We start from the raw sequence: 26582 nt of genomic DNA, 5'->3' as shown, positions 1-26582 counted from the left end.
TATTGATCTTGCCCCTAAATATTTCCATGTACGTGTAAAACAAACCCATCAGCAACTTGAACGTTTACAACTGCATTATTCGGTTTATTTCCACTTTGGATGCGGGACAGTATAATAGCCAGGTTTGGATATAAATTGGGCTAAATCCAATATATATATGTTTATCAAATATTCATCGATTCCATGATTCACTAATAAATTCGGCTCAAAGTACTAAATACCGTCTGTTTAATCCATCATCAACAATCGCTCGATACTAAAGTACGTTTTGTCCTGAAATGTCACGGTGATCGAGTTCGATCAGTTGGCGAAGGTTTTCTTCGGTCATGGTCATGTGTTTAATAGATATTACCAGTTTTGTCATTAACGTTGCAACAGGTAGTTATAACTGTTTATAGTATAAGTTTGATCCGTGGCAGCTGCACTCGACACAGGCTCGACCAATACATGCTCCATTTCAAGTTCTGTCCCGTGTGTAACGTCTTTGAATTCTATCGCCAGAGTGAAACCGATATTGTTATGATAATTACATGACCTTAGTGACCCTATAATTTGCATAACAATTGACGTATTGATGTTCAGGTGAAATGCTGTGCAAAGCGCACCGAGTGTTGTTTGGTATCATTTGCAGTATCACTCGGCCATGGAATAACAGTTCTGTTTTTGACTATGACAAGCTGACAACACCCACGGACTGTTGAAGCCTATTCCGTGTTGTAGAAAACCATAGCCGGCATTTCCATCTGAAGAATTTTCCAATCGTTGGGCCATTTACATGGTGTTCGTGCGCTTCCACCATACTACAAGCCTAGGGCATCATTGATACTGATAGCGACTCGCCCAAGTGACTCAGATCATATGTGTCCCTTTCAAAATGTATATCCTCGGCCGCTGAACATCGAGTACGGTCGTACAGCATTCGTGGTATAATGGTTGGTCACCAACTAAAGCATCTTCTGGGTATATTTCTGGTACTGCAGCAGACCTTGTACACTGTCGTTGGTGAGTATCCGGTTATCGGTTAATAGATGCTTTCCGTCGAATTAATAAATTATATAACTTATATCACAAGTCTACGTTTAGCTGCTTTTAACTTCGCCATTATGTCGCATTTTATTGTGTGCATTGTTATATGTTTAAAGAAATGCGCAAGTCGTCTGGGATGTAACCGTGTAAATAATATTGTTCGATGCACACACAGTCGGTTGCTTGCCCAGTAAGCCGCTAAAATAACAATATGAACGACTAACCTAACCAAAACATACAATATGCGAACGGTATGACGCAACCTCTCTTTACTTTGAACATTTATCTAAATATTTCACCTCGAACTTTAAAACATGAGATCACTGTATACACTCAAAAAACCTTAAATTATTAGCAAATATGAAGCGATGTCAACCGTACACCCGATATTCCCAATTATATTTATTAATCATAAGTTTTATTTTGTACAACTCAAGTTGCCTACAGGTCTATATTGAATAAACAATTGACTGAAATTTATTTTTTAAATAGAATAACCTGAGATCGATTTTCGCAGCAGCGGAATATTATTCGTGTTACATATGATGATTACAATGTAAAATCGATGAGCACTTTATAAACAGTATTTTAATCAGACAATTACAGAATATATTAATTGGTATTATTATGCATATTAATTATTTCTGCTGGTTATAACCAGCTGTTTTGTTATTCTGTAATTAGATCGTATTAATGACACGTATACGCCAATCAACCGTCTCGGCTATTCAAAGCTGGAGTCCAATATTTCTACGTTGTCTGTAATAAATCATAGTATTAATTGTTTCATTCTCATTGTATTCAGAGAAGGGTATATTTTTTTTAAATCTTTGAACTCAGACTAATTTCGACTTATGAAATGTGCGGGCTGGATAGATTTGTATGTATGTATATCACACTTGAATATTAACCGTAGTCGTTGTAAACGTATAAATGAATTATAGTAGAGATCTAGAGAGTTCGTTATGTAATGAAGCCATGGTATGATATGAATAGACCTACAAACGCAACAATAACCACAGCAACAACATCGACTGGGAAATTGATACATTAGTCTTAGGCGTCAGGTTTTTTTTCGTCACTGACGTCAGTCTTTTATCTCCGGTACTGACGATTCACACTTTCCATATTAGTGCGGGGTACCGATGGTAAATGTCATCTCAAACCTAAAACACAGAGTGTGAGCGACAACCTACCTCCATGGCATATCAGAAAGCATCAACATACAACTGCACTCAGTGATGTATTTACTCGTTTTATCTATTTCAACACCAGAAAATATCTATACACGAATACCAACAGTGTACTTATTAGAATAGAATAGAATAGAATAGAATAGAATAGAATAGAATAGAATAGAATAGAATAGAATAGAATAGAATAGAATAGAATAGAATAGAATAGAATAAAATAAAATAAAATAAAATAATAGGATATGATGATATGTGAATGGAATATGATGTGACAGAAGAGAAGAGGAAAGGAAGGAAGCATAAATAGAATAGAATAGGGTAGAATAGAATAGAATAGAATAGAATATAATAGAATAGGATGAAATGATATGAGTATGTTATCAAACAAAAGTTTACATGTACAAGTAAATCCTCTGTGAAATTAATTCAAAGGTTATCTGCTTTTTATTTAAAAAAATGAATGTCAGTACCCGAGTTACATCTGACTAATAAATTCGTGTGTTACACTGTCATGTAGTCTGCCATAGAAATTATCCATACGGTAATGGGTTTTTCACAGCTTCCCAAGGTGGTTACTCTGTAAAACCAGAATAAAGTTAATTAAGTTCAAGTCCATAAAATAAGTGTCAATAAAGGTTAATTAGTAATACATTTGATGTGAAATTAACAATATAATTCGTTTCAATCATCAGATAAAAGTTGTGAAACATGAAATTCAGAATGTCCTTAACATTAAATATTTAAATATTAATCTTAAAATTAATATATAAGTTATCGATAAAATGATATAACAAAATCACAAAGGACAGCGACAACTTCTAAAAATGTTGTTTCCATCTTGACATTTGTCCTTACACATGAATATAATATTAAAGTGTACAGAAAGGGTTAATTTGCTTGAATTTATCAGCTGTACATGCCATAATGGCGTCGAGGTGCTGTATTTTTCAACTTCTCACCTGGTATACGAACTTATGCACTTGATCTTGTTATGTTTCGCATTGAAAGGTAGTAACAGGACTCTGTATTTGTAATAGTACACGATATAGTACGGGCTACTCCAGTTGACTTATATTACACAAAAGTTTAGTTCCGTGGTTGACTGGGGTGACTGTTACTGTTCGTTGTTGGTTGTAGTGGCGCGCCTGGGATGGTAATGGGAGGTTATTCCGAATTGCCTCTGGGTGGAATTTGGTCAAATAACCACCCATCCATCCATCAATAAGTCATACATACATACATACATACATACATGCATACATGCATACATGCATACATACATACATACATACATACATACATACATACATACATACATACATGCATGCATGCATGCATACAAAAAAACGCTATGAATGTTACTATTTGCTCATCATGTTTGTGTGTCGATTAGTTTCAATGTGCTCTCCACTGAAATACAATCAAATTAAAGCAATATTCACAGGACTCAACAATCACAGTGTATCTGATATCATGTAAGGGGAAACAGATATAACTGTTAAGGTATTTCTAATTTTTCATCATTCCGTTGTCATGTTTGTAACGTATATCCATATAACTCACATTGAGATAGTGGCCTTTTATATTTACAAGTGTCTAATTATAGTGAACGTTGAATTTTCAGAACCCATGTTCGACCAGTATCACATTAAAAATCAAGCATACTTGGCTTGAAACCTCACTATTCATTTTGCGACAAAAAAATGAACTACGTAAAGTGCGATTAAGTTAGTTGTAAGCCCTATACAACCAAAACACTAGATCACAGCTATGCGTGTTATGAACACGTTTATAGTCTGAAATACTACACATTCAGAAATAACACGGACAAATCATACATTCCAGAAAAACAAATATTTGCATTTGTGAAATCCATTACCATGTCATCCTTTTACATAAAACTGTCCCGCTTTTACCATAAATCAATTAAAAGGTACGCGATTGAATAATCTTTATTTTGCCTACATGTTTCTCTTTGTATTGCAATTGTATTCTTTGGTCTACAACTCCTATGAGATTGTAAAATATGATGCAATTCATTGTACTCTTAAGTAAAAGCGCTAAATGGGTATTTGAAATACGCAACGTGGTTAAAAAAGAGAGGAGTTTATACTGTCAATCAATACAGGAAATGTCTTTCAAAGAAAATATATCAGCAGAACACACGCAACTTATAAAGTGGTTTAGTTCTGTTTGTTAATCGAATAATATGAACTGTTTACAATAAGTTACTACTAAAAGCGATGATGTGAATCTGAATAAAGAAACGCCGAGTAAACCCTTCGGGGAGTTTGTCTTTCGTAAACGACACACACTACATCATTCAGCAGTAATAAAACCGAACAAACGCGTACCTCAAGCGTAGATATCTTTGTATATAGCCGGACAAATAGAGTCGCCACTCTTTATTTATAGTCTTAATATGTTTGTGTAGAATTGATCGATGTCTAATTGAAAACGTAAACTTAAAGTTTCAAGTTAGTACAAATGTCGTATCTCTGAAACATTAAAGTGACACGGTCTGTGACTAAGGAGGCCAAATTCTGAGTATAAAAAATAAATAAAATGCACATGTACAGGCTGCTTCTATAGCATCAAATCTTCTATTTAGTGTAATTCAATATGCTAGATGTGGTTAAATGAACAAGAGGTTTAATTTTGGAGTTTTGATTGTGTTTTTTTTTTATAATTTAGTTGTACCTAAAAATGATTATCAGAATGCCATTTTTATACAAATACGACGACTTCCTTCTGGAAGCTGTGCAGGGTTCTAGATATGGAAAATATTTATAGTAGTTGGAAGAACATGCTATATATAAAATATGAAACAAAAGGTATCAAATACAATAAAGTTACATGTACCGATTATGACTCTTTAAATGCAATGATTGTCGTCAACTTGGTATGGAAATATTAACTGTCTGAATTGTAAAAAAATCAATTTGATATCGGAAAGATCAATTCTTGTCTGATTCAGATTTAGATATGCGAAACAGATGTTGAAAATTCCGCGTTGGTTATGCATACAAGCCGTACGTAGAGACAAAGAAATTCCTTGCAATTGGCTGCGCGCACGTTGAGTTGAAACACGTTTTGCCTATCTCTGTATCGTCATAAACCCGAAACCATTGTTGTTCGCGTTGTTATTTTGTTAAATAGGCTAGGGTTACACATGAAGTCGGGCTTGAAATTACTATCCACTTGATCCATGAAATATGGACAATGCTTATACGATATGCTGGTGACATCGAACTACCTATTAACCTTGGGAGACGATCCGCCAAATTTCACGAACAAAACAATTCACTTTTGTTTAACTTACTCGATTATATCTTTATTTTAGACTGGGGTCACAAAAAATTACCTTATGCATACCTTTGACTCAAAATTTTTGAACGAAACGGCGTATTCATGAAAATATCGTAAAAATTTAGTCACGTGTTTCCGTTTGTAAGCAAAAAGTGTCTGACCATCACTAAGTACCCTCTCCTTTTCTTTACAAGCCTCGTAAACGTAAACGCAGAGTAACTCCCAGACATACAAATATGATGCAAGCTGATCTTGACGTGTTTGTGCCGCAATAATATTTGTTTAAAGACCGTTACTGTTAGGTGTGGTTCGGAGGTTTTCCAGACTTCTTTTATGTTAAACCAAAAATAAATATTTACTGTAACATTATCTTAAGTAAAAGGCGTATTGTTATATACAGGTAGAGAGGAGTTAACCAAACTGTCTTAAAAAAAACCACACTTCTTATGCAATTTATTGTCCCGCAGGTATAGTGGTTAATTGTCCGGGGGATCATGGCATCATATTACATGCATAGTGAGACGCTAAACGATAACATGAATGCGCAAAGTCAAGCTTGAATATCATCACTGGCCCGATTACGATCCAGTTTGTTCTCTTCCAAATGGGTTACGGTGTCATGGAGGGGGGGGGGGGGGTGCGAGAAGTTGCATTCTTTAGAGTGATGAAAATATATATCATCTTGCATGATGGAATGGGAAAGACAGGTTGTCATTCAAATTTATGTTTACATTATAATCTCAGATTTAGTTATGTTTTTTTTATGTATCTTGAAGTACACGAAACCTGGAATTGTTGCGGTAGACTAGTTTGTGGATAGTGGGAATTAGTCATTTACTAACTGTCACAGAAACTATTCCACCACGCCGATTGGTTGCGGTCGTAACGGCTTAATTATTCTCTGAAGCTTCCATCCTTCCCTCATTATATTCCCCTCCCCATTGTTGTATTCCCCTCCCTCTATCATACCCCCCCCCCCGCTCGTTGTATTCTCCTCACGTTTTATTTTCACCTCGATTGTCAAAGTACCATGAGAACGGCGGTGTATGCGTGTAAGCAGGTGGTTTTTAGACAATGTCGAAATGTCTTATCTGATGAGAGAATCGTTGGACCTTTGCAACCCAAAGTACACATCTACTTCGAGCTGTCCATAATTAATTACGTACATGTTACACTCATGAATTCGATCCATCAATACTAAATGGAATCCTGATGACCACACCCACCAATACAACACAAACACTTGTGACTACTCTACCACGCCATCAGCTATGCTAGGCCGACTACTGTAATGCAATGACTGCCCCATCACATGTACAGCGTGGCAATTAAGATCGGTCCTTCGATCCAAGACCAACTGATTTTCCGCGGAACTGACAGTTTTGCGAACTAGCACCAATATGAATTACAAGAACCTCCAACACACAAACACACACACACACACAAACACACACACACACACACACACACACACATAATGGATTGTAATTTAAAATTTCACGAACACCCACTTGTCTTCAATGAACTTCTAAAAAGAAAATACCAGTCTCGTAATGTAAGCTTCTTACAACCCGCGAAAAGACATCGATGCATTTGCGTGAGTGACGTGACAATACATCTGATACAAAAACAACAAGGGGTGCCGCTGATGTAGGTTCCGTAGGGTCTATGATTCAGGTGACGCTTTTTATCAGTTTATTTACATCTGTTGAAGTTATAATGTAACACCAACAGTTATATTCACTTGTTTTACCGTGTAACATTCTATCAGTAAACAGAGTTATGGGATTCTGGCTCCTGTGGTGATTATGCTTTATAGGTTATTGCCGCTATGATTACATTGTATATGTCTTTGCATGGAAGTGGTCTCATTCCTGCTTTACCACGAGCCGGCAAACGCATCGGTGGGTCTTAGGTTTATTTTAATCAACTCTCGTCTTGGTCACTTAGCTACTTATAATGTCGACGACACCATTTCTATCACTGTGACGGAATTTATCATAGGTAAAACAAAATGTTGAGGACATCCCTACTCTCAGAAGTCAACTGTTCAAACAACGCCAGAAGACAATTGTAATGTGAAATAGACATCAAAATTAACATTATACGAGAAGAATGTGATCAATATTTTATATACATATTTTCATAAGGGTTAAAAGCTAAACGTAAAACTCAATTCGTGTCACTTTTAATTTAGCACTACGTCTGTGATTTGAGGAAGATGTCTCTTAGTCTGGATGCCAACTGTGGTCTAACCACAGTCTGGTCAAAGCCCCCTCGATCAGCACAGAAAGTTGTTGCATCCAATCAGTGAACCCCCAACTGTTATAGTGACATAAACAGTGTATAAGTAGCATCCTGAGCTGACAAATATACTATGGACATAACATAACTGCCCCAATAAATAATAATCTTATGAGGGACTGTGTTATTGGTTAGAATTTTGTGATTGATTAACAAAGACATGATGTTAATGACTGTATGGGTGGCTGTGGATGAATTTTAAATTGCATCTCAGGACTTCTAGAGCAACAGCTTTGACTATATTGTGAGTGAAGGTATACATCGTAACGATACTGTATAGGAACTAGACTAGATGTCTCTGGGTAGACACAATCTTTTGGAGGGTGTCTGAATGCTAAGAATAGACAGGGGTCAACAACATGTACGAAAGCGTCCTGAATTTCAGAAATCGTTTGTCTACTTAGCATTCTGTGACGCTGATGACCGATTACAAGAAGGTCATCATGTTTTTTTAGAGGGCAAATTTAGCAACAATAAATGATGTAATGTTTTTCATCAGGTCGTGCTCCGAATTCGATTTCAAACACCGAATCTTGTCGATAACAGTTTGCTTATCATGATGTGCAGACGCTAGCAAAGCCCTCAACATTTTGTCGAATTCTACAGTACATGTATTTTACATAAACGGCCAATTTTGAACAGCTGGTGCACTGTTGTTGATATTCTTCTTTTCTACCCTTCCCAAACTTTAAAATACCGCAGGTGTTGTATGGATATAAGTATGACGTAAACGTTGTACAATATAAATTCTTCAGATGTTCCCTGATGGAAACCCCCTTTACATCGCCAGCTGTAAGGTGGCAATATTTCTTACACACATTTCTTTGGTTATATGGTGCCAAAGGTACGTTCCGATGATAAGACGACTGCGCTTGCGTGGGTGTTCATTTGGGTGTGGTACCAACTGGTAGTCGCATAAAACCAGTCAACCGATAAATGGGAATAATTGAAACCTTACATTTGCGGCTAAATACAGTCGCCTTTCATTTCTACTTCACCTCCACTGACTTCCATTCTGTCAACAACACGGACAAGCACTCCAAAACGTAACAACGAACTAAACGACGACTTCTTACCCAGGCGTGACGTCCTTTACTGAAATGTAGTCGTCATATCGGAAATATGACAGCAATGAGCCCATTAATTCTTATTAGGTTACATGTACTTTCCTGTACTCAAAAAATTAATTAAAAATGATATGTATAGTAACTGTTGCAATTTACCATCAAATTTAGGGCATATTCATAACTACCGAACTACAAATATTATTATATGTATGTATGTACATGTATGTATGTATGTATGTATGTATGTATGTATGTATGTATGTATGTATGTATGTATGTATGTATGTATGTATGTATGTTTTTATATTTTGAAAACTTTGAGAATTTAGAGACCCTACTCTATAGTTTCGAATTGAGTATCTGATTCACCTGATTCCAGGCTTTGAGTTTATTAGCTGTGAAGCTGTGATCGTGAAATAGGATCGACATTCTATTTCAAACATTTCACCTCGTAAAACGCTGCTCCTTGTAACACATTTCTGTATATTGTAGAACGATACACTTAATACATGTAAGCTATAGCGATATATTCTGTTACTTTATTTGCATTGTTGATTTCCACTGATAGCAGTAACTTGCGGTTAATTTCATTATTGTTCATTTAAAGTTTGATTGTGTGTGGAACAAACGATTGTTTTCTGTATCGGTACATATATCAAATCCCTTTGCACAGAAAGAGACTTACCGTTTGACCTCCGATATTCTCCAAATGCCCGAAGATTTTTATTACAGTTAGTGTTACACAAGTTACTCTTAGTGACCACTCTAGTAGACTTTGAGTATTTTTGTGATTAATGTGTTTATCTCACCTTTTTAACTGTTCACCATGTTAAAGGTGTTGCTGCCTAGCAATCAATTTCACCCCCTAATGGATCCTGAAAAAGATTCCAATTCAATTAGGATCGCTATAAGGTGTGTGTCTGGTTCATAAAGGTTATAGAAATGCACCGCCGTTGTAAACCTAGAGAATGCGATCAGAATACAATTACCATATACTGTACGTTAGTTACTTGCGGCTAGCTATGTGGAGGCGATAAAAGATTTCTCACAGAGAACTTACTTGTAAGCATGCCTTAGCGTCCTCTTTGAAAAGAGGAAGAGAAAAAAGTGCAACTGGGAGTGAATTCAAACATACACAGGTATACATATAGAGCTGGGAAATGACGTCATGGTTCAAACTTCGCTGAATTTCACGCAGACAAGTTTCACACGAGTGCACACGAAATTGAATAGCGTGCGTATTTGTCTACTACTTGGCTCAAAAGGACACTATTGTGTATCAACTTTTATATCTTAAATATTTCATATATCCCCGTCGGCAGAAAGCTCCTGGTCACTGAGATGAATTCCTATCCCAGATATTAGACAATAATATTAAAAGCTACAGTGCTCAAAGCCTAGATCAAAGACTTTAATGTTCTGAGGTTTCAAAAAGAAAAAGTGTGAATACCCCGAGTCGGTATCTTCAAAGAACATGACACTGCATACGAACTTCAACTACAGTTTCATCCGTTGTTTGACATATTATATTTCGTAATACAAAGTTCTTACTGTACAAGGGAAGTCAGTTGACTTGAAACAAAGGGTTGTTTGTTAAGCAACAAAAATCATTAACACTGCTACTTGATTGTATCCTCTGAAACAATAAGTTAATGTTATCAACGTACGCTGCTTCTTGTCAATCGTTTAGCGTCAGGTTGACAAATATCTTATCAACACTGTTATTACAACGAATGACTAAATGTAACAAAAAAAAATGCGACCTTGCTATTGAATTGTAGCATATACAGTGTCTTGTTTGTTTCTGCGTGGTTGGATCAAACAAAAAAGCTGAACAGTAACATGTCTACCATTATCTTAGCAAATCATCTCAAAATCATGTACATTGTAACAGTGTATATCTTCATAGGTTAAAATGTAACAATTGTACTTTTTTGAAACGCCAGACCATATTAAGATATCACAGTAGTGTTAATAAGATTTTCGTTGAGCCAGACAAGATGATTTAGCTATGTCAGTAAGATATTTTGTCGACCAGACGATAAGATGTAGCAATGCTTATATTTACTAAGGTTTTTGTCGAACCAGATGATGATTTATTAAAACTTAAATGGCTTCCATTTTACTATTATTTCGAAAACTGACTAAGAGATTGAATTCGAGTACAAATGCACGTCGTCTTATAGTAATCCACTTGTTGATGGCCATTGAGTTGATTGAAATCAATAACGTGAAACTATTTTGAGCAAGCATGTGTTAGTTAAAAGGACCCCGGGTCAAAGATTTTCCATTACCCTTCAGAATCGACAGTACAAAGCTATTAGTCAGAGGCTGATTCATCGATGTGGCATAAATTGTAACTCTGTGTTTTTGTTATGTTTTTATTGTTGGTAAAGCAAGGACTGCATAGTCGAAAAAACACAGTAGGCGAGTTAGGTAGCATAGTTCACCATCTCACCATACGTTATCGTGCTTAATAATCACACCGTATTGGTTAGCAGCTGGTTGGCATTTCACTGTTTGTACGTTTGTATTTTCATAATTGTGTTTGGGCCTTGAAGTAATTACTCACACATATGTTATGATGAGAAAAACAACAAGTATTTGGAGAAGGAACGAATGTGAAACAGGAAATTAGGACTTAAGTATTGTGAGAATAATTGGAATGATTGCTAAACCTGAAAAAAATGACGTCGTCAGTCAAAGACATTCCAATGGTTTTGTTTTGGACACAATTTATTTATTTTTTGAAGCATAATTGTGATTTGTTTTGCTAGTTTTCAAAAAGGCTGAGACATGAGAGAATGAAAGAGAAATTATGTTTGCAATGTAATGAACGAATAACTATTAAAGGCAAACATGTGTCAATTTCACCGACTATGAAAAAGTGATGTGCTGAATCACTTCATCAGAAACCCCTGTCTGTCTGTCTGTCTGTCTGTCTGTCTGTCTGTCTGTTTGCCTGTCTGTCAGTCTCTCTCTCTCTCTCTCTCTCTCTCTCTCTCTCTCTCTCTCTCTCTCTCATCCACATCCACATCATCATCTCTCTCGTCAGCCGAATTGCAATCCGTTACAGTTATACAATTTTAAACAATGTACACGACACGACGACTTTCAGCCATACTTCATAGCTCACGTACACGCTTGAAAACCCCTTTGAAATAATTTGATGGACATAGCTACTCGTTTACTTTATTTGCTGACTTCTCAATTCGAACCACGATAACTATGTGAGTGTACCCGTACTGCTACCTCAGCGGTCTCCGGTTATACCTATTAATATTGACAATAACGATGACAAGTACTATATCAATACTATTTTTAGGAACATCAACCGTAAAAACCACCATGACCGGAATGCTAATGTGTTCCCAACACAACAAATTATGCTGTAACGATGTCAGCAGATGTTTCTAATTGTAACCTTATACACTGTCAGTTAAAGATAACGGATCACCTTCGCATTTTAATTTTATGTCAGATGTACTTCATATATGATGTATCATTTCATTGGTTATTTTTTAATGTATAATTCATTTTGACAAGATAACATGCACATTGAAATTAACGCTCTGAAATGATCTCGCTGACATTATGAACACGTATGATATGAACACTGACATGATATGATATGATATGATATGATATGAACATTGAAATGAACACTATGAACTGAATGACATTGTGAACACTCTGAAATTAAGAACACTATGACACTACAAAATGAACACTACAATATTATGAACACTATGCAATGAATGCTGCCAAAATGAAATCACGATCGAATGTTATCATATTAATACTATTAAAATATAAATGAACAGTATGTATTGAACATGGCAATCTTTATACCCTCACATTATTTAAAAACTAATTTTTGAACTATGAAATGAACATAATCGTAATAAACATTTAAAATGTTGCTTATTTAGGTGTTTTTGTATTGTATTGTATTGTATTTTTTGTACTGTGTCAAGTACAAATGTTTATTTCTACCACACGTCTCAACTGGTTGCATGTGGTTCATTTGTAAATGTGTTGTATTCATAAAAGTGGAATTTGACAATTTTTATTACGATTATGTTCATTTCATAGTTCAAAAATTAGTTTTTAAATAATGTGAGGGTATAAAGATTGCCATGTTCAATACATACTGTTCATTTATATTTTTAAAAAAAAATTGCCAGGTTATTACTTTAATTCCAAAGAGAAGTCATAAAATTGAAATCGGATACTTCTAATCGCTGAGCAGAAAATGTACACTTCAGCTATTTTTTATACTTCACGGTACGAGTTCATTTCCTAGGAACCTACACTTGTTTGTTAATAAGTAACTAAGGAAGTACTAAGTAAGTTAGTCAGTCTGTCAGTCAGTCAGTCAGTCAGACAGGCAGACAGACAGACAGATAAAAAGGACAGACAGATAGACAGACAGACAGACAGACAGACAGACAGAAAAAGATAGAAAGAAAGAGTTTATAACTTGGCAGGAATTTGGTGAAAAATAATAGAAGGGCACGTGTAATAATAATAATAATAATAATAATAATAATAATAATAATAATAATAAACTTTATTTAAACTCGATAGCCTCATAGGTAACAGCCTTTTTTCATGAGGGTCGAGTGTTAGTATGGTATTGCAAAAGCTGTGTTGCGAAATCCATTTTCAGTTTATGGTATATTTGACGATTTGGATTTTTACCAAAGGTCAACTTAACATTGACCTTGAAACATACTGTACTGTTTAAACATCTCCATATGTTCTTCCCATAATCGTCCATTTTACATGTATATGAAAATGAGTATATATAGTTTTTGAAACATACGGCGCTATATATAAACTAGAATATGAAATAACGCTGACAGGTTTGTACTTTCCCGTGTTTAAGGAATGAGTTCATAATATAAGGGATAACATCAAGGCCTTCATAAACAGTCACCTGGCTGACATGCCTATATAAATAGTTTGTTCAGGAGTACAGAATAATCTTATGTAATACTTACGATTCTATTGATAAGGTAACACTGACGAGAGCAGCTGGGTTTGAATCTCGAGATACCCAAAACCTATAGCGAGAACAATTTGACATTGCAACTATGGAGTTATTGTTAATTTTCACTTTTTGAAATTTAAAATCTGGTTTTCCATACTTTATGAAACGAAATTGAAATAGGGCATTTCAACTGAATAAATTGAATCACATGATTTAACATAACTGAAGTTAAATTTAATTAATAACTTATGTTATATTATATTAACTTGTATTATATTATATTATATTATATTATATTATATTATATTATATTATATTATATTATATTATGTTATATTATATTATATTATATTTAATTAACAACACATGAACCGAATTAATTATAATTATGCCAAATCTCAAATGGAGCTGAAGTAAACAAAATGAGATTGAAAAAAAATCATCATTGTGATAAACTATAATCAAGGGTATCAAAATATCACGAAATAGCTTAAAACTGAAACAAAACAATAAATCCAATCAAATGCCTGAGTTCATTTAACAACAGTTGTTATTGTTATACCATGATATTCAATCGCTACTTTAGTTCTAATATGGTAGAAATGATTGCATTGTTGTATAGGTTTTCAGTATATTCCATTGTTTTCTCAGTATTTAAAGTCATCAATTACATGTGTGTAAAAGTTGTGCTAGCAGAAATTGGAACATGTTTTGAAACTGTTTTATTATATATAACAAATTAATCGTAATATTGTACACCCTACACAGTATTGGATCACTAGTGGGTAAATATGTAGTAAGGTGCAATATATCCAATTAAATTCATCTTTGAGTCCGCACCCGAAGTCAGCACACCCAATGAATCACGATTTCAACTTAATATTATACTACTTATAGATAAAATAGGCCTCTAATTGATATGTATTATGTCTAATTAATGGTATTTTAGCAATTTTCAGTTTATATATTGTTGGTTGTCTGATCGTAAAAAATAATACATCAGTTGCAGCTAGTGCAGGTTTTTAAATATATAATGTACATTTTTTAAACCTGATATGTTTTTGTGATCATCCAGTTTTAATGTCTTTTTAAATATAAAATATAATATAATGTAATATAATATAATGTAATGTAATATAATATAATATAATATAATATAATATAATATAATATAATATAATATAATAATATAATATAATATAATATAATATAATATAATATAATATAATATAATGTGATGTGATGTAATGTAATGTAATGTAATGTAATGTAATGTAATGTAATGTAATGTAATGTAATGTAATGTAATGTAATGTAATGTAATGTAATGTAATGTAATATAATATAATATGATATAATATGATATATTATAATTATAATATAATGTAGTGTAACGTAATATCAAATCATATATCATATCATATATCATATCAGATCATATCATATCATATCATATCATATATCATATGTCATGTCATAGCATATCATAATTATCATATACCATATCATATTATATATCATACCATGATTATCATATCATATCATATCATATCATGTCATATATGATATCATAGTTATCATATACCATATCACTTATCATATCATAATATATAAGATAATATAACATATACTATTTACATGTCATTATTACCAAACAAACAACATATAAAACAATAATATTTATTAGTTTTGACATACACATAATAATATCCCAAAGGCAAACTGGCATAGACAGACTTTTGCCCGAGGCGTTATGTTATACATGTGCAAATCAGGTGTCTGTATCGGAAATACTATTACATACAGCAGGATTATTTCACACAAAGCAATCACAACATCAGTTAGGATTACTACATCAGTTGTGTAGCCATATTGCGTCATTAAAACGCTGACCTATCCACACACACATCACACAGTATAGTATTGTTAGCACTGATCAGTCAATCATACTATAGAGCTTCTGATCAATGACTATGACAACATTGAATATCCATGCCTCAAAAATTCACATTATCATTACAGCAGAAATATTGAAGGGTTGCCGAAAGACTGTGCATATCATACACATTTTATGTTCCCCAAGAACAATTTATTAGATTAGAAATATACCTCCCACAGACCACACATTACAATTATAAACAATATCACACTCCTGCTAACAAGCACGCACTGTATGTGTGCACACATATCTCCATGGGGAACATGCAAGCCGACTCAGATTCATGGTAGTTTCAAGTTGTATGTTGTATGTATGCAGTTTGATGACATTAAATAGCTTGTTTGTTCCAAGGACGTTGTGTGTGTCTGTGTATCAGTTGGGGTCGGATGGTATTGTTTATATTTGCAGTGAGTGGTCTGTGGGAAGCCAGTTTCTTATCTAATACTTGTTCTTGGGAATATAAAATGTGTATGATACACAGTCTTTCAGCGACCCTTCGATATCTCTGCTGTATGTTAATTGTAATGCAAGTAGTGTCTCATCAGGTAACAACAGAAAAATCGATTTGAATTATACAATTTGATCTTGTAACAATGCCCTTATTCCTAGCTACCGAATATATTAATCAAATTATATAACATTGAAAGTTCAGGTCAGCTGCTAGATAATTATGATTTCTATAATTTGTTCTTTCCATTGAATAGGCATAATCGTCATCATAATCAGAATGGTCATGAAATAATTTGCATATGTAGTTGTTTTATGGAGGGCATGGATCGGAAATGCGGAGGGTACATCTCAAAGTGATCTGCTAGTTGCATTGCAAATGCAATATTTGTATATTTTTTCAAAAATGTTACTTCCAAAAAGTTTTATCTTCACTTATGCTAAATGCATTGCAAATGACAATATTTTCATTTTTTCACAAATGGAATGTGTTATCTATATGTGTATTATTTGCATTGCGAATACAACATTTGCATATTTTTTTCACTTTGTAAACGTCATTTTGAAAATGGAAGACTTTGTACACGATTACTATTTGCAAAATTAGTGGCCACTACATTTGTATTTATATATTTTTATTCACTCTGTATTAAAAATCGTTAATTTCAAATGAAAGCTTTTCAAATTTGAACACAACTTTAAAGTGAAAGCTGGTTACGTCTCATACCGTCTGTTACTAACCTGGTACAAAAAAATAAGGATAACATCTTTTGAAGTCAACAAACCTGCGTGAGTCAGTTTTGTAAAGAAAGAAAGAGGATAAATACCACTGAATAATGGTTGATTGTATGTTGGGTTAACTGACCGTGTGATTACGTGACTGCACCAAACAGTATATTCATAGAAAGTAGGCATGTCAAACACACAATTCACGTCAACAATGTGACTCTACCCTCTGAATTCATGTACCCTTTGACGGCATGTCATGTAGTTTCATTACCCATCAAAGTGACTAGTACAAAGATCGAGATAGGACGATTGCTGGAGTATAAAGAACTCGTTATACATGTCAGTGCACTAGCTAGCTATACACAGGTTGTGCTCTGTATAAAACTTATTCCATATAGCACATATTAGTTGCGAAGGTATTGCTTCAAACCTTATGACATTATATGTGTGTAATGTGTTAGCAGAATATGTCATTAATTAATCATTTTAATTTAAGAATTGACACCATCTTTGAATATAACTTCCTGCATTAATTAGTCTGTCATCAATGTACGTAATCACCTCTAAGTTCATTCTAAGTCCCTTTAATAATGTGCCTACGCAGGTCAAGGAGTTCTACATCTTCGCAAAGTGTAACCAAACGATGTGTACATTTTACACATCTCGGACGACTTCAGCTGTTTTAAATGAGTCCCTCGGGAATAACTAATATGATTGGACACCTCGTAAAATGTACCACGCGTCAGCAGTCACACTGAGATCATCCAATAATTTACCAATTATACTCTGTAATATGAAACGTTGTTTTGCTAAAATGTTATGAGAGTTCATTAACGATCATTCAAACACATACATGTATACATTAACCGACATTAAAAGGCGAATGAAAACATTATGGGATACCATCTTTTGCGTATTCATGAACGAGCTTCTTAATAGCAACTGAAGCCAACAGTACACCTGAAACAGAGCGCTGTCCGCCGGATTCAGTAATAGATAGTCAACGAGTTCGGGAGTATTATGTAATAGATAGTCAACGAGTTCGGGAGGGTTATGTGCCAATAAACGAGGGGGCCCGGGCATAGCCCCCGAGTTTTTGGCACATAACCCTACCGAACTAGTTATCTAGCTTAGTTATACTACGGCGTGATTAGCTCAAACGGATCTTTTTCAAAATTTCTGTACGTGTAATTTGTTGCATGTAAAGTGAGTGCTGAGCGTAATATAGGTCACACCCCTAAGAAAGAGTGGGTTATGGCTCCATATAACCAACCCATATATCAAGGCCAAGTCGGTCTAGCCGTAATATAAAGAATCTTATTGGCACATAACTCGAACTCGTTGACTATCTATATATTGCTTGATAATATTGCTAGAGTTGTAGTTCATTGTCAGCTGTGACAAAAGGGTTACTAATACTGCTACATTTCATCTTCTGCCGCCTCAACACAAGATTTACTTACATTGTACATTGTTGCATTTTAGTGTCTAGCCCGACACACAGCTTACGAACATAGCTACATTTTATCGTCTGGCTCGACAGATATCTTACTAATGTAGCTACAGTGTATACTTGGTCGTCTGGTTTCAATTGTATCAATGCTAGCCGTAAACCAGCATTTGAAGAATTTAATATGTCAAACTTTGAAATTGGAATTCCCAAAATTGAAGGAAAAAAATATACACAAAAAAAGTTTATTAAAATTAGTTTTGATCTGATAGTATTTCATTATGAAAAGGTGAAAGTCATCCTTAAAATTTGGCAGTAAACAAATGAGTACATGAATATCAAACGATTTTTTAGTAGGAAAGTAGTTGACATTGTTTGTACTAGTTTTAACGAGTACAGACTTGAAACTACGATTATTTAGGAATTTCTATTAATTTAAATTCTATTATTTCATTATTGTTTTTTATGAGTATAATTTACTCAATAAATGTCTAAAATCACTAAGCATTTTCTTTTGATATTGACATTTGAGGTCATTTTTGATGAAAGTTCATTTAATTTCATTTTAAATTAATTATTCCGCTCATGTCAGGTCATTGACAGACTAATTCTTTTATTGAACAGAACACTGGTTCATGCCAGGACCGACGTTATTCTTTTTGTCACCTGAAGCAGCGATTACAAACTACAAAGCCTTATTGAAAACGACGTCGACGCTTTGCGTTTGAGATGTCTCCATGGCAACAAGCGGAATAATATTTACTCCACTGCCTTCGGACAGATTAATAATAGAATACAGTATAAATGATGAAATATCAGGTTACATGATTTACATAATAAGCGATGTAAAATGTTAGTGTAACAGATGTTCTTATTTGTCAGTTGACGAACACAGAATATTAAACTGGTTAACAAGTCGAAGTCTGCAGGTGTGCTGTATAGCTTCACCAGTTTTGCTCCACAGAATCTCAACCGTGTGAAGTGTTTCAAAAATTTAAATTTTAGTGACATGTTAATGTAAAATGTCGGTGTACATATCTTGGAGGAATTGGTTTATATATTTAGCTGGACTGTTTTTTTGTATTTAGTGGGGTAGGTTCCCTGTTTGAAAGTAGCTGGAGTTGTTTGTAGGTATTGGTAGTTACACTTATTTTGTTACGAAATATTTTTTATATATTTAAGTATTCCAGCTACAAGACCTAATAAAAAAATTATGCGGTTCCGATTACGCTCAATTTTAGAATAGGTGGGGTAGATATATTTTCATTTTATTTATAAAATTTTTCATGTTTTAGTGTCTAGTTCAGGTTTTCCATTGTTTTCCAAATGGTCTGCGTTTCTTCCTATCTGATGTACAGCCATTACAGATTGGAAGAACAGTTTAATATTGTCAGTTTAATTTGATATCAGTTTCCGCATTCTCGTGAGAGTTCCCAATTTTTGCGATTGTATTAATTTTTCTCGAAAAAATAAAAAAGTGTTTAGGGTCGGCAGTAAAAAACTAGGTGGGGTCGTGTAACTGGAACCAAACAATTACTTTCTTTAGGCCTTACATGTTGAGTTATGTTTTTGAATTGGTTGAGTAGCCACCAGTAGTATGATCTGTAACGACATTATGGTATAATATGTTTGTTTACTGAAAACTAATTTTAAAAAACCCCTAAATTTTGGAGTTGCTAATCCTCTGTGTTCATAATAACCTTCATGTTGTGTCAATGCTGCTTGACTCCATTATCACACAAGTTTTAGTGTGTACTATTGTATGGTTGAACATTTAGTACATTAACTTTGATTAGCCGGAAATTATACATGTCATTTTCAGACCCGTGTCAATTCCATGTTAGCTACGTATCAAAGGTGAAAGGTGAAAATGTATATTTCAGTTCTGTGGCCAGAACATTTTATGCATATATTATATTAAGGGACAATGTCTTATTTGGTTAGCATCGATCGTGGTACTGAACATCTGGGTATCAGATACTAAGATGCGATTGGAAGAAAGAGGATGCGGTCAATGAACGTATAAAATTTTATGTTCGGTTATATTCTGGTTATGTTGTGGTTATATTGTGGTTATATTCTAGTAATATTGTGGTTATATTGTGGTTATTTATATTCTGGTTATATTCTGGGTATATTCTGGTTATATTGTGGGTATATTCTAGTAATATTGTGGTTATATTCTGGTTATGTTGTGGTTATATTGTGGGTATATTCTAGTAATATTCTGGTTATGTTGTGGTTATATTCTTGTTATATTCTAGGTATATTCTGGTTATATTGTGGGTATATTCTGGTATATATTGTGGTTATACTGTGGACATCAGATATCATACAGATTAATAATAATATGATACACCACAACGTTTAAAAATAATCCACTGAGTGTATTTATACTCTGCTATGAACATTACACACATGGAGGAGATGAGCTAATCAAATAACGACAACGCAAATACTACCAAACCAGAGTGACTATAGAGTTTCAATTAGGCCGCACGATATTTGTACCTCTCACACAATTCAAAGTTTTTCGTTACAGATTACATCAAGCAAAATACACACACTGGTACTATCTATCAATAAATTGATCGATCGATTGCTAAATCAATCAATCAATCAATCAATCAGTCAGTCAGTCAGTCAGTCAGTTAGTTAGTCAGTCAGTCAGTCAGTCAATAACTCAATAAGTAAATCGTTTATTCAATTAATTAATTAATTAATCAATCAATCAATCAATTGATTGATTGATCGATGTCGATGAAAAAATATATCATGTACTTTATCAATCGTTGCACCATGCGCCCAACACTCAAATTCAACCGCATCGTACGATTAATCAATCGAGGAATTAGTAATCAATAAATATATTACTCAAAAATTCAATAAGCAGGGCAGAATTTATTTTAATAAGTGTATCAAAATAAGCATATGTATTAGATAACACTTATGATTTTAGGATGGCACTATAAATTTAAACGTACAATATGGAATTTCCCCAAGCTGGCGTTTACTCGGCAATATAAATCATGTTAATCAAACCCAGCATTAGTATACCTTAAACAGTTAAGCAGTCATCTACCTCATGAAACATGAAAAAAACGTGGTATCAGCAGATATAAAACTGTCATACAGAGTATATATAATTGATGCGAAGAGATGATGTTATTTTGGTATTTTGTTATTTGAATATCAAAAAGACCGCTTTAAATGCCATTAATCAACAGTGTTACTGATTGTATCTGCTGGTATGTTAACACCCCTTGCATTGTAACACATTTGACGATATTGAGCCAGTAAATGATTTTAGACTGTCGCTTGCGTGTGTCACTTTGTATCTATCCGTGTACCTTATCTCATTGTTTCTCTCCAGCTTTCCCCTCTCTCCATTTTATCTATCCCCCTCGTTCGTCTCTCTCTTATCCCCTCCCCCCCTCTCTCTCTCTCTCTCTCTTCTCTCTCTCTCTCTCTCTCTCTCTCCCTCCCTCCCTCCCTCCCTCCCTCCCTCCCTCCCTCCCTCCCCTCTCTCTCTCTCTCTCTCTCTCTCTCTCTCTCTCTCTCTCTCTCTCTCTCTCTCTCTCTCTCTCTCTCTCTCTCTCTCTCTCTCTCTCTCTCTCTCTCTCTCTCTCTCTCTCTCCCTCTCCCATCTCTCACCGTAGTTATATGTGCATATATGCTATAATATTATATCAGCCAATAATTCTACAAGTTTGCGGATTTAGTTTATTTTTGACGACATGCAACACTCTAACGAAGCGATTGAATATTCTATAGTAAAAGTTCATGAAAACAAGGACATGGTTTTAAATGTAAAATATCTAGGGCAGTCAATCTTAAGATTGAAGATTAGCGTGAAATTAATTAAATTTAAACCAGCTTTGGTTGCATCAATAACTCGTAATCTGTGAGAAGATTTTTTCATGAAATAATGTCCCTTGATTTTCATACCGTTTGCAAAATTTTGGGAATATATGTTTATACACTGTATTTTACTGTAAATCAAAGTTGCTTTCACGGTCATAGAATCTGACAGAAACATTATTTCATTTCAAATGTTTATTTGTTATCAATATCAACCACCACCACCACCACTACAAAGAACAGCAACAACAAACAAACAAACAAACAAAGAAGACGAATATCACCACCACCACCGCCGCCGCCGCCACCAAAAATACGATCATCACTACCACAAACAACAACTACGTTAACAACAACGAAAACGTGTACAACAACAACAACAACAACAACAACAACAACAACAACAGCGCTAGCAGCATCAGCAACAACAACAACAACAACAACAACAACAACAACAGCAGCAGCAGCACATCGTGTCTCAAAACCAACCGCGCCGTCGATCTCCATTTTGAATATAACATATAGAGACCTAAATTATTCTAGCTACAAATTAGTATTGTTACGCTATGACTATGATAGGTTTATTTACAAAGCTTAGTCATTCATTAATTATGTACAGTCATTCAGCTAATAGAAACATTTCGGTCAATTATCGTACATGAGTTGAATACACTTTGTAATGTGAATAGCTGAAACAGCAATGGTATATACAGAGAAGCGATATGAGTTTTTTCCTTCTTTTTTTTTACAACAATTAATTACTTTAAACAGAGCTAATAAAGCCTAATTGATATACCTCATACAATTTTGCCTTCTTTATCTAATAAATGTGTTTGATGAAGGCATGGGAAAGATCTTGGAAATTATAGTTGAACAGATATACCTGTCTTTTGTCGAATTTTCCCTTTAGAAGAACTCATCTTTTTTTTCAGGTATTTAAGAATCACTTAGTTAGTAAAACATTCCACATTGAGTAAAATGCCACCAGTTTTATGTTTTAAGTCGTTGTCCATTTTTTCATGATTGCGTAAAATATTACTTCAACTACTGAGTAACGTAATATGTACTTGTCATTGTGACATATACTCGTAAAAAGGTTCGGAAGATAAAAATGTTGATTAAAAATGAATAATTTAATAAAAATGATGACATGATGTAATAACTGTTGTACTTTTATCAATATTTGGAATTGAATAATTAATAATATTATGACATTATGAATACTGTCTTTGTATGATCAGAAGATTGAACAGATATTAATATTTTATTTATGTCATATCCTAGGGGAATGTGCTGTCACCTTGGATGAGTCGATTCAATGCCCTACGCAAACAGCGGTCTGTTTCATAAATATCTGTGATGAGACACCTCAATGCGCCGACTCAGAAGATGAAACGTCTACAGCTTGTACTTGGAAAGGTTAGTAACCATAGCAACACTTTAAAAAAAATTACAATCACACTTCCGCATTTATTTTTTTCATGTTTGAAAGTGTATTTTATAGTATTCTGATGGACTATTTTACTGGATATTTTAGTTACATCCAAGCATAGACAGGGTCTCCAACGTTTCTGATCCAAGCAACCCTCAATATTTGTCTCTAGGGAAGTAAACACAAGAAAAGTATCTATTGTGTAGTAAACAACAGACTTTTAGACTTTGTCTACGAGTCTTGGTATCAACTTACAGAAATGTCCTTGATAGGGGTACATATTTTTTTTTTTGCGGCGAGGATACGATGAATTCCGCAGTACCATAGCCTCGATACAGATCTTTGGAACAAGGTTACAATGATTAAGTCAGCAATAACTTGTATATATATTTTTGTGTCTGTTTCCATGTTTGTTGGCAAATAGTGTGTGTGTGTGTGTGTGTGTGTGTGTGTGTGTGTGTGTGTGTGTGTGTGTGTGTTATCGAATCGATAACGGGAAGTAATCCGGTACTAGTTGAAACGACGTCATCTCTATTTACTTCATCGAGCCTTTGTATACAATTCGCATATCTATTGCATTATAGCGAATTCATTATTGCTTCACTTTGTCTACAATATGTGTCCGTTTACGGAAATTTCCTTGTTTACCACAAAAAAGGAACTGCAGACACTGGAGGCTAGACTTATATGTAACAATCACCTTTTTGTACCACGTAACCGATATCGCCATTTCTGATGTTTCTTTGTATAACAAGTTACTGTAATTTGATAAACTTAGCGGTGAAATTAAGATGACCAAAAAAACTGAACTGAACTATTTAACTTTAAAGGAGTATTGTTTGTACTAATAAGCCCCGTTTGCGAATCAGTGGACACAATTTAAATACACACTCAAAGTTATTCAGAAACAAATCGTAGTTGACGCGGTTTTCTAAAATGTTGTTTCAATATGCATAAATACGTTTGGTAACAGAGTGTGACGTTTTACGAATTTAATTGTAACCAATCAATTACGTCATAAGATAATCTTTATATTTTATGTGAAATTCTGGTGAGATTTGTAACCGTTTCTACACACAATTTCGTAGTAATAATTTACTAATAATGTACTAATATTTCAAATGAAACAAAAGTTACCATTTATAAATTTACAGACTGTGCCCTTTAATATTGTGAAAATGGCAACAAAATCAAAATGTTCACATAGAAACGACATGACAATTCCATACCTGCACGTACATGTATTGAGCATGTAATTCATTAATTTTGTTCTCACTTCTCTTTCACACTGTAGACTTTATTACTCTACAAACTCCGTCCATAATCTGGGTAGAGCGCCACCTTGAGTCAGGCCAAAACGGCAGCATTATTCGGGGATTGAATCTCGGGCAGGGATCTGACAATGCATTTTTCGACGTTTCCGGGTTCATCGAATCAGTCATTTACACTTTTGTGGACGACCACAACGAACATTTACTTTTCTATGCAGACACAACCAACAAAGTAATAAAACAAGTAAACTACAGAAATGTGCCGACAGAGAAAATCATATTTACTGGAATTTCGGACTCTGTGTACCTCATGGCTATTGATAGATTTTCACAGAATCTGTTTTGGATCGATGATAAATACAGGACATTGACCCTGTGCAGCTATGATGGTCAGTACTCTCGGCAGATCATCACAGATTTAGAAGAGCCAAGTGGTTTAGCAGTTAATCCGATAAACGGGTAAGTATTGGATTACAAGTAATTCTAAAATATTTTAGATTAATTTTGGTTGCCACGGGTAATAACAGTGACACTCATGTTGCTAGGAATAATGTCATTTCCACATCCAAAGATTATTCATACATGCAATTTTAAAATTCACCAAGATCATGAACATTTTTTTTCATCTATGACATGACGCATTGATCGACATTATATACTTGATGAGAGTCAAAATGAGTGGTGAGTGAAATAAAAACAATAAACAAGTGCGCCCTCAGGCAATATTCCATTTTTTGCCTATCCCCGAATCCTTCGGATTGTGTATCATTGACATTTTGGTCAAGTATTCAAGCCAAAGGATATGGAATACATTGTGATATTGTTCTCACTGGCATATTTCACTGTTTAATTCAAGGCCGTCGATTCAGTCCCATGTTCTCGCATTAATAATATCAGTGGAGCCATAGGCATAAATATGATTAGTCATCCGGTGTTCTGGGCTTAATTTTTCCATTGCTTACTGTGCCAGAAAACCGATAGTCTTCACCCTAAATATCAAATCCTAATCCTATTACATATTCACCTTATAGGTACATATATTGGAGTGACTGCAATGAAGACCGTCCACGTATTGAGAGAGCATCCATGTCTGGTGATAGCCGGTCTATTTTTCTAGACACGGACATTGTGTGTCCAACGGGACTAACGGTCGACAGCATCTTGAACAGGTAAACACGTCATCAGTACAATAGTTAAGCATTGAACAAAACTGAGTAAGGAAAATGGGTTGAACTCATGGTTGATTTCACGTTAAGAAACTTGAAGATAAACGAACAACTGGTCTAAAGAAATGTGTCGTTATATTACATTTGCATACATTTATCGAGGACCCAGTTTTACTGATGACTCTTGTTGAAGGAGACATATATACTACTCGGTTTTTAAATCTTGGGTTATAATATATGTTATCATATGACAGCCATTGTACGACTTGCGCATACCTATGTACAATGTACACCAAAGCTTGCATGTCTGTGACCAAATGTAACTCCTGACGTACATGTAGGAGAGCCGACTTAGTTGATGATATAAATATAAAATGTATGTAATTATGTAA

General features: G+C 34.4%; 2 protein-coding genes across 2 annotated transcripts in view; both read left to right on the top strand.

Annotated features, from left to right (window-relative positions):
- The first annotated feature begins 618 nt into the window (after positions 1-618).
- LOC144442009 (uncharacterized) lies at positions 619-25260 on the top strand. Its single transcript, XM_078131280.1, has 4 exons — positions 619-1002; positions 23606-23740; positions 25048-25169; positions 25243-25260. The coding sequence occupies exons 1-4, from the start codon at positions 930-932 to the stop codon at positions 25258-25260; spliced, it is 348 nt and encodes a 115-aa protein (XP_077987406.1). The 5' UTR covers positions 619-929.
- Positions 25219-26582, top strand: part of LOC144442328 (uncharacterized) — an 18019-nt gene continuing 16655 nt past the window's right edge. The window contains exons 1-2 of the mRNA XM_078131638.1: positions 25219-25483; positions 26056-26193. Of these exons, the coding sequence (XP_077987764.1) occupies positions 25335-25483; positions 26056-26193 (287 nt within the window). The 5' untranslated portion in view covers positions 25219-25334. The remainder of the gene's footprint in view (positions 25484-26055; positions 26194-26582) is intronic.

This window comes from Glandiceps talaboti, chromosome 11 (assembly GCF_964340395.1).
Source record: "Glandiceps talaboti chromosome 11, keGlaTala1.1, whole genome shotgun sequence".
Lineage (NCBI taxonomy): Eukaryota > Metazoa > Hemichordata > Enteropneusta > Spengelidae > Glandiceps > Glandiceps talaboti.
This window is presented reverse-complemented; position numbering and strand designations above follow the sequence as displayed.

Excerpts from the sequence above, each read along its gene's own strand:
- LOC144442009 (XM_078131280.1), top strand. The coding sequence starts at position 930 with ATGGTTGGTCACCAACTAAAGCATCTTCTGGGTATATTTCTGGTACTG. Across the intron at positions 1,003-23,605 it reads GACCTTGTACACTGTCGTTG|GGGAATGTGCTGTCACCTTG; the intron begins GTGAGTATCCGG and ends GTCATATCCTAG. Across the intron at positions 23,741-25,047 it reads TACAGCTTGTACTTGGAAAG|ACTTTATTACTCTACAAACT; the intron begins GTTAGTAACCAT and ends TTCACACTGTAG.